The sequence below is a fragment of the Limulus polyphemus genome, unplaced genomic scaffold (genome assembly GCF_000517525.1).
Source record: "Limulus polyphemus unplaced genomic scaffold, Limulus_polyphemus-2.1.2 Scaffold610, whole genome shotgun sequence".
In the NCBI taxonomy this organism is placed as follows: Eukaryota; Metazoa; Arthropoda; class Merostomata; order Xiphosura; family Limulidae; genus Limulus; species Limulus polyphemus.
The window spans coordinates 257,182-270,315 of NW_013666220.1; the positions used below are offsets into that span (position 1 = coordinate 257,182).

Sequence of the window (13,134 nt, forward strand, 5' to 3'; positions counted from 1 at the left end):
AGATGATTAGCCCCCAGTGGCACAGCAGTATGTCTGCGGACTTGCGCTAGAATCCAGGTTCCGATACCCGTGGTGGGCAGAGCACAGATAGCCCATTGTATAGCTTTGAGCTTAATTACAAACAAATTATATGCGATTAAATCACTAAAGAACAATAATGAATTAAATATCGCAATACCGTTATTGGTCCTGGCTGTCAACTTATTGTCATAATGGATAATGTTTGTGGTAATAGTACCCAAATGCGTTGGGGATATCCCACCTATTAGACAATATCCAAACGCTGATGTCAATCTAGTCAGCCATCATGGGAAATCATTACGAAAAAAAAAAAAATCATCAATCAAGTAAGGATATGAAGCTGAGTGCTTACACCTACAACGTCTCATCTTCTACTGCTTTTAACTGTCTATAGCCAGTTTTGGGAAGACAGTTATCCTTAAATTTTCTAAAGTGGAAATGAATTGAAATAAAGCCACCCTAATATTTCTACTAATTTAAAATAAAATAAATTCAAAAACAATTCATTATTACCCCAACTGATAAAGCTGACTGTAATTTTGGTTTTTTGTGTAAAAAGTTATATGTACAAATTTTACTTGATGAAATTAATATCAAAAGTACTTTAAAGAAAATAATATTATTACTAATTTAAAGAAGGCTATTAAAAAATGGAATATCCATACAGATTATTCTTGTATAAATTTACCATTTTTTATATGCAATTCCAAAATTCCAAAAATCCTGTCAAATTCAAATTTATTACTAATTCTTTAAATACAGTTATTTGTACCCTTATTTGATTGATGCTTTTTTTAAAATGGTTTTTCATGACTGCTGACTAGATTGACATTGGCATTTGGATATTGTCTGATAGATGGGACTTCTCCAACGCATTTGGGTGCTATTACCACAGAAATTATCTGTTGTATGGCCCAAATGGCTTTATGCATTAAATTAAACTACAACAATGTTGATGTAAGAAGGAAGTTCAGTAAGGATATCCTTTATTTGAAGATCAGTGTAATGAAAAATTTTTTGTTCCACATTATTACTAGAAATGAAGGGATGGCCTGAATTATTAGGTTCATGCACATAAGGTAGCATCTCCCTGGGCAAGCCTGCTTATGGATCATTTATTGGAAAGTATTTTTGTCAGTTTTTTTGGTTTGAGGAAGTTTACGTTGGTATTGATAGTACTTAAAAATATGTACACTGTTCTCTACTTCAGAGAAATCTGTTTTTTTTTTTTTTACCTATTTCAATAGGATCACACGAGGTAAGTAACAGTGAATATTTTTAATGTGTTCAAGATGCTGTGACAATCACCAATTCTACTTCTAATAAATTGGACAGTGATTGAAGATAAAATATAAAAATTTAATGTAATTTTAAAGGAAACGTAACATTTTATAGGTGAGTTGTGGCCAGGATAAAAATAATCTTTGGTAATATATGTAGGATTCAGCATGGTAGGTTAAAATTAACACAATATAAATGTAAATATAAAAATTTTAACATTGGGCAAATTTCTATCTTACAATCCCTCATCATTTAACTTTTCACACCTAGGTGGGTGCAGTCTGCCTCCAGCAAAATTGCACCATTGAATTAAAAAAGTGTAGAAAATAAATTTATTTTTTTCTGTTCATTAGAAAAAATAAAACACTTTAAACTTAATTTTTATGGCATTATCTGGAAGTTGAAAATTGTCACACTTTTATACTAAATATAACATTATTTATCTTTTTGTAAGGAACCTGCATTTAAACACCTTGTAGGTCCTATAAAAACATTTTATCTAATACTTTTTTTACATAAAAATATTGCAGATTTTGATTTTGGGTTTATTTCAGCATTCTCAAAATGAAGTCATTGTCTGTGAATTTCCTGAATTTTTTTTCTGATTATAATGTAGCACCTGTAGTCCCCCGAGAAGAAAGTTATGATAATTTTGAACAAAATAGTGCTAATTTTTCCTTGTAACTTGAATAAATGTGTAGCTTTATTGATTTTCGGCATTCATTGTTGCTCAGTTAACCTTAGTTGTTGTGGGTTCATGTAATTGCCTATATCTCAGCCTTAGAAGCCATAGGCTGCTGATTTAAACATTTTGTGAAAGCTCCTTTTTTCAAATGGAAAAGCCAAAAAAGGTTAACAGCTAATGAGTATTCACATAAAGGATGTAACAAATTGATAAAAGCTTAGGTTGATGATATATTATTAGAGGAAAATGTGTTTGGGAACTACTTTTGCTACAAGTAGTCTTGATTTTATTCTTTAAAGTTTGTGAAAAGTATTCTTCATCATTTGAATTATGGTGTTGAAGTATAATAAATATTATCCATAGAAGAAGATGAAGTAGTTTTTAGTTAAATCATATTTCACCTGATGATATTCGGTTTCTTTTCACCAATAAGGCTGCTGTGTTTTTTGTTTTGTTATTAAGTTGGTATGCTTATAATTGGGTACAGTAAAAAAGCTATCATTATTGTACCCCAGTGGTTATACACTGAAGCTGTATGCAGTGGTGTTTGATTCAAAACAGAGAATATTTAGTTTTATGAAATATTAATTTTATAGGAAAGTTTTAAAAGAATGTAGGAAAACATAAATCAATAGCTAAAATGCACAGCAAAGGTGAGCATTTCCAATTATTTCTTAATACATATCAAAGTAAAACCTCTCCTAAATTTTGAAACTGTGAATTTGTACAAGTATCACATATTTTTTTTTTCTTTTATTCTTCTTCTTCAATACGATAAAATGAATTGTACAACAGGTGCATTGATTTGATGCACCTAGGTCTTATGGAGCTAATAATGGAAATACGTGGACATTCCATTTTTTAATTTATTTTTAGATTAATGATTTTTTTTTCATTTTAATTGAATGTATTTTTATTTCAGGTGAAATTATACAAGTGAAAGTAAGATTAATCAAGATTAAAAGATAGATTACAGTTAACAAAATTTACTTAAATATTGACAGAACTAATTTTATGTTCATAAAACTGAGACTAGACCAAATGTATAATTATCCTAGAAGTTTTGTAGATGGTTAGGATATAAAAAGTTTATAAAAATAAAGTTTTAGGTTAATAAAACACTAGCCTGTTAAGAATATTTCTTTAATCTTACCCTAATTTTAGCAAAGTTGATGTTTTATTGGAAATATTTCTGTTAAGATATTTTTAAGCCATGGAAAATGGTAAGAGGAAAGTTGTTGAGTGTTTTTTTAGTGTTATTTTAGTAGCATATTTCAGTTCTTTAATAACATCCAACAACAGAAATTTTACTTGGAGCTGTAACAAAATTTAACAGAAAGAGAACTATTATTTCATATCACTTACAAATTACTTTATTTTTGCTGTTTGAGATTAATGGAATCGATGTTTTTTTATTTTAATAATATGTCATGGTTTAGTTTGGGTTAATTTTTTGAAGTAATGTAAGTTAAACATATCTTCTTTATAATGAATAATAAACAATTTTTTTCAGTATCTTGTTGCAAATTAGTTTAAACCAAGATTTCTTTTTTGTTGGACAGGTATATACATCTGGTAAAGGAAGTAGTGCAGCAGGTCTCACAGCATCTATTATAAGGGATCCATTTTCTGTAAGTTAAGACTATTACTTAAAAGTGAATAATCTGTTTAATTTTGGTGTAGGTTTTAGATATACACACAGATTTATATTATTTTCTTCCACATAAAACCCTATTGGATGATAATTTCTATCTTCACTCTAGCTGTGCTGATGAAAGCTGACATTGCTTAAAACTGTAGTTCTCAGTTGGTTATGATATTGCTTACCATTTGTGATGTTCTAATAGATTTTAATGGACTGTTTAATCTGACCAGTTTTTGAATTTTAAAGTCACTTTAGCTGTTAATGTAGGCGACTGCAGTTTTTATCCAGGAAAATGGGTTGTTTCAACAAGTAAAAGGATGAAATGATTGAACAATTGTTATTGTGAGAATGCCTTTTACAAGCTTGCAGAGCATGATTATACTTATCATAAGATTAGTATTAGGCCTGCTATATTTTTAAACACTACATTCTATATTTAGTCCTTTATGGTTTTATTAATAGGATTCCAATCATACTATGGTCACCATATATATTGCATTTCACTCAATACAGAGCTCTTCAGGCTGGCTAGGATACAACAAACACAGTAGTGGTCAGAACACTGTTTATATAAGCCTTTTGTTACGATGACAGTTGTTATGGTGTGAATGCCTTTTACAAGCTGGAGAAGCATGGTTATAATTATACTTGTCACAAGACGTGTATAGTTTACAAATTGGGGTATAATATTGTTAAGAGAAAAATACTTCTGCTAGAAAGGTATATAAAATTATAGTCTATAACACATATACAAGAAAGACAGCCAAACCTTAAAATTATTTTGTGTGTGTGTATGTTAATATTATAACTTTCAAAAATTACAGTATAGCCACTCATAACATAGATTTGGGCCTTTATTATGTAATATGTGTTTATTAATAAGACTTGTTTTACAAGATGAAGTTATTAATTTTTAAATTATTATGTAAAAATGCAAAGAATTTATAAATTCTTACTAAAACTGTAATATTATGCACAGAGAAATTTTATTCTGGAAGGGGGAGCTATGGTGTTAGCAGATGGAGGAGTAGTTTGCATTGATGAGTTTGACAAGATGCGAGAAGATGATCGTGTTGCCATCCATGAAGCCATGGAACAACAGACTATTTCTATTGCAAAGGTAATATATGATATTTTTTGAACATTGACGTTCCTCTGTCAATTTTTCGTGATGCTTTTGTGCAACCTGATCATTTCAAGTTCTTCTGATGTATTAATTTCTAACAAAAGCATTTTTAGTAATTTTTTTTTCTACTGGATTGTCTACATTAATATATTAGTTAATTTTCAATTATTTCAGATATTAATTTGTAGTTAACTTTTGACCAAATATTAGTAACCCTTTCACCACATAATTAAATTTCATGGTCAGTTTCCAGTCAATGTCATTTCTCCATCAAAAAGAAATTGTAAATTAGCAGTAAGTTTCACTGTATTATTCATTATGGAATCGATAACTTACCTAAATTAAGGTAAAAACACAGAGAAAGTACAGCAATCAGCTGGTATCTTTGTACATGGGTGCCTCACATTATCTGCCGGCTAGGGCCCCAGCTGAGAGATTGTTTATACTTGTGTTTCCCACTCATTCTCCCAGGGCCCGGCATGGCCATGTGGTTAGGGCGTTCGACTCACGTCGCGGGTTCGATTCCCTGTCACACCAAACATGCTCGCTCTTTCAGCCGTGGGGGCATTATAATGTGATGGTCAATCCCACTGTTCGTTGGTAAAAGAGTAGCCCAAGAGTTGGCAGTGGGTGGTGATGAGTAGCTGCCTTCCCTCTAGTCTTACACTGCTAAATTAGGGACGCCTAGTGCAGATAGCCCTCGTGTAGCTTTTCGCAAAATTCAAAAACAAAAACAAACAAACATTCTCCCCAGACAGAGTCATAGCTAAGATATGATGGCAGAAGCAGTTGCCCAGGGCAGAGCTGGAAGGGAGGGTGCAGCCCAAGTGCTAAGCCTGTTATTCAGTAATTCTAATCTTCCCCTCATATCTCTTCTCTTGACTCTTTCTCCTTTCCACCATTTCTTATTTCTTCCCTCCACTAATTCTCTATTCTTCACCTACTTCTGCCATCTCTTAACTTCCTTCATCTTCTGACTGCTTTCTTTTCTGCCATCTTTTCTCCTATTTACCTCTTTGCCTAGTCCTCTTTCTATTTCTTCAGTTGGATGTCCAATGAAGTAACTCTTCCATTACCTCTCAAATCTATTGTTCTTCTCCCATCCCTTTTTTTTTCTTCCTCTTCACCTCCTAATTCAAGAAAAACTATGCTATCTGTCATAACTGAATGTACTATTTTACTTTGTCTCTATTGGAGTAAGGGAAAAGTTTATAGCCAAAAAGCTAAGTCAGTTCACAGTATTTTTTAAAAATGAAGAACGGGGGTGCAAGTTCATGAAATTTGCCCAGGGTGCAAAAATGACTGGCTTTGCTCCCCAGATGTAGCTTATTTGATGTCTGGGAGTTGATTCAAGGTCATGGAGGGTTGTTGCTTTCCACTGAAGAGGGAAAAAAAATTTTTGATAGCCATGGAGAAAAGTCTTTCTCTGTTGTCAATGATAATTAACTCTCTCAACACGGGCTGGATCAATTTGACTGACCACATGACCTCTTTGTATATCTTCACAAAATTTGGCAGTCTTTTAGTTGACATTATAAGTCTTTCACATATAAAAAATCATTGTTTAGTGAAGTATTTTTAATAAAATAAAGATTTGTCCATGAATATATTAAGTATTTGTTTTGAATAGTTCGTGTGCAATGTAATTTTCATGTTAAAATTAAAAATAATTTAGTCATTTCAAAAATCTGAAATTTCCTTTGTGTAATCCCTCAAACTGCCTAAATACATTTTAAACGTTTTTTTCCCAGTAAAACTTTATAGTTTATCTGTTATTTTCTCTACCTTATCTCAAAATGCAATAGATGAATTTGACAAACCTTGTAACCACCAAAAAGAAAATTGAAGTATATCTAAATTACTCTTTTTTTTTTTTCTTTTGGGAATGACTTCAAATTGTAACATGAAATTACATTTGTTTATCCTAAGTATCTCTAAGTTCATAACAGTATACATATAGTTATATTTAAATTTTATTGTTTTATTTCCCTTTGAACCATGTCTAACTACTATCCGCACCCATATAAGTTGTAAATCACTTGGGGAACATTCAGCTCATGTTACGGTAACATTACCCACAAGCTACTACGAGTTGCTGGTGTGTGTGTGTCTCCTGAAACATTTTTATTATTATTTATTTTACCTAATCTAATCTTAACAAACCTAAAAGGGATCCCTATTTTTACATTTTAGTTACTTTTATAATTATACATAAAGAATAAACTTTAAAAACAGGTAATAAAATACTTTACCAAACTTTTTTTTCTTGTTGATTTTTGAAGAGAGTTAACTCTAATTCTTTTATACTAATGATAGTAATGCAGTTAATAATTTGTAATTAATTAAATTATGCACCAAAGAATATAGACTAATAACATGTGAAAAGTAGACAAATTCCCTTATTTCTCAAAATTTTTCTAGCTTTCTAACTCTGCAACAAGAGTCGTTACAAATTCATCCAAGCTTGTCGTTAACTGTCTCACGGGAACAGTGTTTGTACTCCGAGTGAAATTGATGTTTAACTGTTCAGAACACAATGTTATACAATATGTCATTTGATAAATGAAAACCTTGACTTTCTATTGGTTATAGATAATATATATAATTAAACATAAGAAAGAACTATTTACAAATTTTGAAAGAGAGGATGTGACAGGTAGGGGTGGCAGGAGGGGTCTGATTTTATATTTGATAGCTCTGTAACCAAACAGAATTGAAGACTATAAATATTATAGTTTGAATGAGCATTGATGATTTTATAGGGTGTAATTTACATTTAGTTTTATTATTTTTATGAGGTGTGGTGGATAAAATGGGGAAGATGACATGCTAAATGAAAATATGTCACGTGGGTCACACTTGAGGGAAATTTAGGATTTTTTAAAATATTCCTTTGTAGAATTAAGAACTAAAAATTGTATACTATTAAAATATGGATTATTAGCTATGATCGTATGCTATTCTAATTGGTATAACTTTAAAAGTAGTTTCATAAAATTTTGAATGTAAAACACTAAAATCTTGTGCGCAGTAAAGGATACCCGTGGTTATATGATTAATCTTCAATTGACTATAGTTGCTTCTTGTAGTAAAAGGGTTACACTTGTTACATGCTATCTGGAATTATGGTTCAAAGTACTTGTATTTAAGTAAAAATATTTAAATATTTGCAACTTGTCTTGTTCTCTATCCTTCTGTTAAGCGTATTTGGACTACAATTCTTGTAGTGTAATGTTTTTCCTTCCCTTTCACTCTTTCTCTATATGATTGTCTGTAGTTAATTACTGCTGCTTTCTAAGACTTTATTATATTGATCTACCAGTTCATTTGATTGTATATGGATATATTACATAATTGCAATTGGTCCTACCATATCAAAAGTAACAAGTTGTAATAAATCTGAAGTGCTTGTAGAATGTATTCTAGCTTAATTCATTCATTTATAAAATGCAACCTAGCACTTGCAGTTAAAAACAATTAAATTGGTATCACATTTCAGGCAGGAATTACAACCACATTAAACTCCTGCTGCTCTGTCTTAGCTGCTGCAAATAGTGTTTTTGGACGCTGGGATGATACGAAAGCTGATGAGAATATTGATTTTATGCCAACTATCTTGTCTCGATTTGACATGATATTTGTGGTTAAGGATGTGTATGATGAAAGAAGAGATGTGGTTTGTATAGAGAAGTTTTATTATTATTATTAAAGAACTTACAAATGAGATATGTGTATTCAACTTGGTGTAATTGTTAGCATGAAACGTTAGCCCATTATCTGCAAGAAATAAGTAAAATCAGGTTTAGAAATTTAAAAAGAAAATTATTGGTATGGAAAAGGTACTCAGCAATTGTAAAAAGAAGTTAAAACAGAACTTAAAATATTGATCTAAGAATGTTTGTTGTTGAAAAGTAGATAAGGAATTTAAAGAATTACAAAATTATATTATTTTTTTATTAGTTAGCATAGATACTGGAGTGTCTTTTGTAGAGATTGAAACTTAACTAATCAATTTAAGTATGTGTATGATACTGAGGGGAAGTTATTCTCTATATAATGGGTTAAAGTAGCTTTATTAAGATTTAAAGGTACATTTATTGTAAGGACAGATCCATTAGGAATAAAAACTTTACAGCAGGAGTTTTAAACAAAAACAAGCAACATATTAATATTTAAAGATAACCTTTTTGTTAAATTAATAAGGTTAATATCAAATTTATGAACCTGAACACGAAGGTAAAGGTTTTGAAGGATTAAAGTTTCTTATTAATCATAACAAAGATTATTATATTTATAGAAATGTCTGGTTATTAATTATCACACTTACAAGCACAGCATAGCCAGTTGTTGGATCTACCGAAAGAAACATGGTGCAAATTACTTGTATTTAAAAAGAAGTGTTTAAAATTTGTAACTTTTGGGTTTGTGAAATTTCTTTTGTTGTTGTTGATTGTTTTAGTTGCTTGTAGTTACTTTGAAACACTTCTAAATTCATTCCAGTGATATTCATCAAATAATTTATAGTGGGTTAAATCATGAACTATGGTAGTGGTTCATAATAGGGATTGTTTCATTGTTCTTATTTATTATTATTTAATATTGCTACACCAGCCTACAGCAAAAATGGCTGTAAGCATTGTAATAAAACATGAGCAGCATTACAAAAAGCATCATTGTGCATTGTAGGTTTATTTGACTAACTAGCAACTATTAACAGCTGTATAACTGTTGACACCCAATCGTTTTAATATAGTCTATGGCTTATATGAAGTCTTATAATCTACTACATGCATAAGTATGTAGCTGTTTGCAGGCCATGGATGCAATTTAATGTTTATATGGTAGGCATGAAACTTGTACCATAGCAAATAATAACTTATTGCTTCTACTGTATTGATGTTGTGTATCCTTTGTTTATGTATAGGGTTCCTGCCCTTTCATACATGGCGCAGCTAACAGGATCAGTTTTTTTTTACCAGTGCATGATTGATTTCGACTTTGTTACACAGATGTCTAAAATGTTGCATAAACATTTAAAACATTATACAAATGTCTAGTCTGTCTCCCACAATAGAAATTTTTAAGCTGTTGTTTAAAAGATAGCACCAAGCTCAGATTTAAGCATTGGATCAGCAATTACAGTGATGGCTGATGGTAAGTGTTGAATTATAGCCAACAGTGCATGATTACAAATTGTATAGATACTGCAGATAGAGTAACCATCTTTGAAGCTGACTATAAAGAGTGGCAAAGATAGTGCAAACAGGAGATGGTGATTCTAGGTAAAAGTGAGGCAGAAATTGTGTAGCTATATATTTTATTTAGAAAATATTTAGTTTCAGATAAAGTTTTGCAGCAGCAATGGCCTACCATAGTTTAGAGTCGTAGAAGTATCATGACCCAAACTCCATCAGAAATAGAGGGGAGGTATTTTAATATAATTGTTAATTGACAAGTTTTTGATCTTGTACAGTGTGCAGGATGTCACTCTTGATAGGAAATTTGGTCAGCTGCAGCAAAACTGTTAATGGCCTTACTATGACCGGCAGGAAGGGGGAAATACAACAACTATAAGAAATATTAAAAATGCTTATTTGTATACATATTCTTTCATATTATAACACATTGTCTTATATTTACATTGAATGTATATATGCATGTATCTGTACAACTTGGTATCTGGAGCAATAGCCATCCAATCTGCATGAAGCCAATCCACAGGTTGTCATTGTTTCCCAAGAGAGCATTATACACCAACCATATATTTCATTAAATTACACTGTTTCAAATAGGACAGTATTGCTATAATACATATTTGTGCCTATGATTGTTAATTTAAAAAGGGGGCATAAGGATCTTCAAAAAATTAACAAAACAAGATAGTTAGCTTAAGTGAAAATGCAATTGCAAAAAAAAAAAGTAAACAAATTTAAGGTTTGAGACATGGTATTGAAATTATTTCCTTAAGCTACAGATCCCTCTTTTGTCTCCATGTCTCAAAGCTATAATATTTAAGAGAGTGCAATGTAATCATTGTTCGTTTTGCTTTTCTGATGTATTGATTTGTAATATTAAGTTTGTTTAGCAAAATTATCTTCATTAATACATTTATTAATTTTCAAATATTTCAGATCTGAACTTATAGTTAACTTGTTTATGATCAAAAATTCTCTAACTTGTTACATGCTATATGGATGGTGGAAAGGTATGGATTGGATGTATTTAGATTTTCAAAGGCTTCTGATAAAGTGCCAAACAGAAAGTTAAGAAAGGGACATTATTAGTGATTGGAGAAACACTGGTTAATTGTATTATTGTGACTTAGTAAGAGAAAACAAGAAGTTGTTATTAATAGAATCCGTTCAAACTGGATCCTTGTTACCCGTGGAATGCTTTGGGGAGCAGAACTTGGGTCTTTGCTTGTTGTTATTTATATTAATAATATTGAAGAAGGCATAATTAATAAAATATACTGATGAAATGTTAGAAAGTCAGTTAAAGAAAAGTAATTACTTTCAAAATTGTTTCTAGAGTACTGTGAGCAGTGTAGACGTAGTAGAGTTTTAACTTTTATGGATTGTTCCTTTCCATTTCTAGAGTAGGACATTATGTGTAAATTGCTGGAAGAAAGTTACATTTTACTCAGAACAACATTTGAATCCATCTAGGCACACTTTAATAATTTATTACTGTAGAGGGAAAGTCAGAAATTATGAGTGAAAGCAAAAATCGGGCACTAATTGTGTCAACTATACTATATCTACCATATCTAATGCTAAGGAGGCCTTTTAATGGATGTTAAGACTCACATTAACAGAACTGGAATAGTAAAGTGTAATGTTGAGTTTTATATCTTTAACTTTTTACTTCAGATATTTATCAATATTTGGACAAGACTAAGGATTGAAAGGATGTATAGTTACCTCCTTTTGGCAAACACCACAAGTTACACAACATGGTTCATACGGGTCATGGAAAACCTGGAAAGTCATGGAATTTTACTTTCATATTTTCCAGGTCTTGAAAGTCAGGAAAAATTGATAAATTGACTAATAAGTCATGGAATATCAAAATTTGTGAAAATTTATTCCATTTTTCACTAGAAGTGTAAATAAATTTAGATATTTCAACCATTTTCTTCCCATGTTTTCTTTTATTCGTAACATTTGCCGATTGATTGTGAAAACGAGTTCATCACTTGCATTGCGTGCCTGTATGAGTATTGTGTGTGTACAGTGGTTGTGTGCGCTGCTGTTTCAATCTCTGCATGCATTTGGGTGAATATGCATTGTGTGTGTGCGATGTGTGTATTGCCAATGTGCACGTGGCAATTGCATGCACATGCAGGCCATAGGCGCAATGTCATATTGTTGCCAGATATACTATTTTGAATCCCGTGGAAACGATAAAAATCCCTTTAGAAAGAGAATTATAATTTTTACTTTTGATATAAACAGAAAATGTTATGTATTTTTTTTCTGACCTGCTTCGATAATTTCAATACAAATAAAATAATTTACAAACCCTTGACGTACCAATAGTTCGAAAATCTGAATTTGGCCGGCACGTACGCTAGCACTATCTGGCTATACACATGTACGTACGTGTCGTCGATCGTGGATGTGTATTGTTACGTTACATGTTGTCTCGCGCTGCTGTTTTATTTTCACATCCAACTTGGCATTTAACGGAGATTCTTTCGCAATATTTTTGTGATTTTTGACTGCTACAGTTTTTGAAAGTGAAAATCAAAATTCCAGGGAACTGTCATTTCAATGATGCTTGGTTAGAGCACCCCCGTTTATCGTGAGTGGATTATGAAAGTAAGCACAAATCCGTCGACCGCAAGATGTGCTGTTTGCATGTGCAATTTCAGTCTCAGCAACAGCGAAGCAACCGTCAAGAGCCACATGAAGAGTGAAAAACACAAGACAAAGCTAGTCAAACAACGCAGTAAGTTTACATTTCTTTTGGAAATATTGCATTGCTCATCTTTTGGTATCCAAACAAACATATTTCCTCTAAATTGAAAGATTTGGTTGTAAAATCAAGGTTTTAAATCATAATTCCATACGGTAAACAAACTCGTTATCACGATATCTCCTTAACTATCCAAGATGGCAGTGCCCATGAGACGATTGAATTCGGAGTTTCGGAAAATCAGAAGTAATTATTTCAGTAATGTGTTGACAAATTTTCAACAAAATTTTCAGAGGTATTGTGTAGAATTTATCTCGCTTAAAAACACAGCAAAATTATGTAGAAGGGAAAAGGAGTAAAACGAAAACTGCAAGTTAAAATTTTGTTGGTACCATTCTCAGAGTCTCACTCTCAGACTCATTTTGATGGTCAACTTGACTTATTTTTGTACAAAAA

At 31.4% G+C, this 13,134-nt stretch overlaps 1 protein-coding gene across 1 annotated transcript in view; it reads left to right on the forward strand.

Annotated features, from left to right (window-relative positions):
• LOC106459449 (DNA replication licensing factor mcm5-A-like) overlaps positions 1-13,134 on the forward strand; it is a 107,892-nt gene that overhangs the window by 59,990 nt on the left and 34,768 nt on the right. The window contains exons 9-11 of the mRNA XM_013919072.2: positions 3,550-3,618; positions 4,612-4,752; positions 8,258-8,434. Coding sequence (XP_013774526.1) covers positions 3,550-3,618; positions 4,612-4,752; positions 8,258-8,434 — 387 coding nt within the window. The remainder of the gene's footprint in view (positions 1-3,549; positions 3,619-4,611; positions 4,753-8,257; positions 8,435-13,134) is intronic.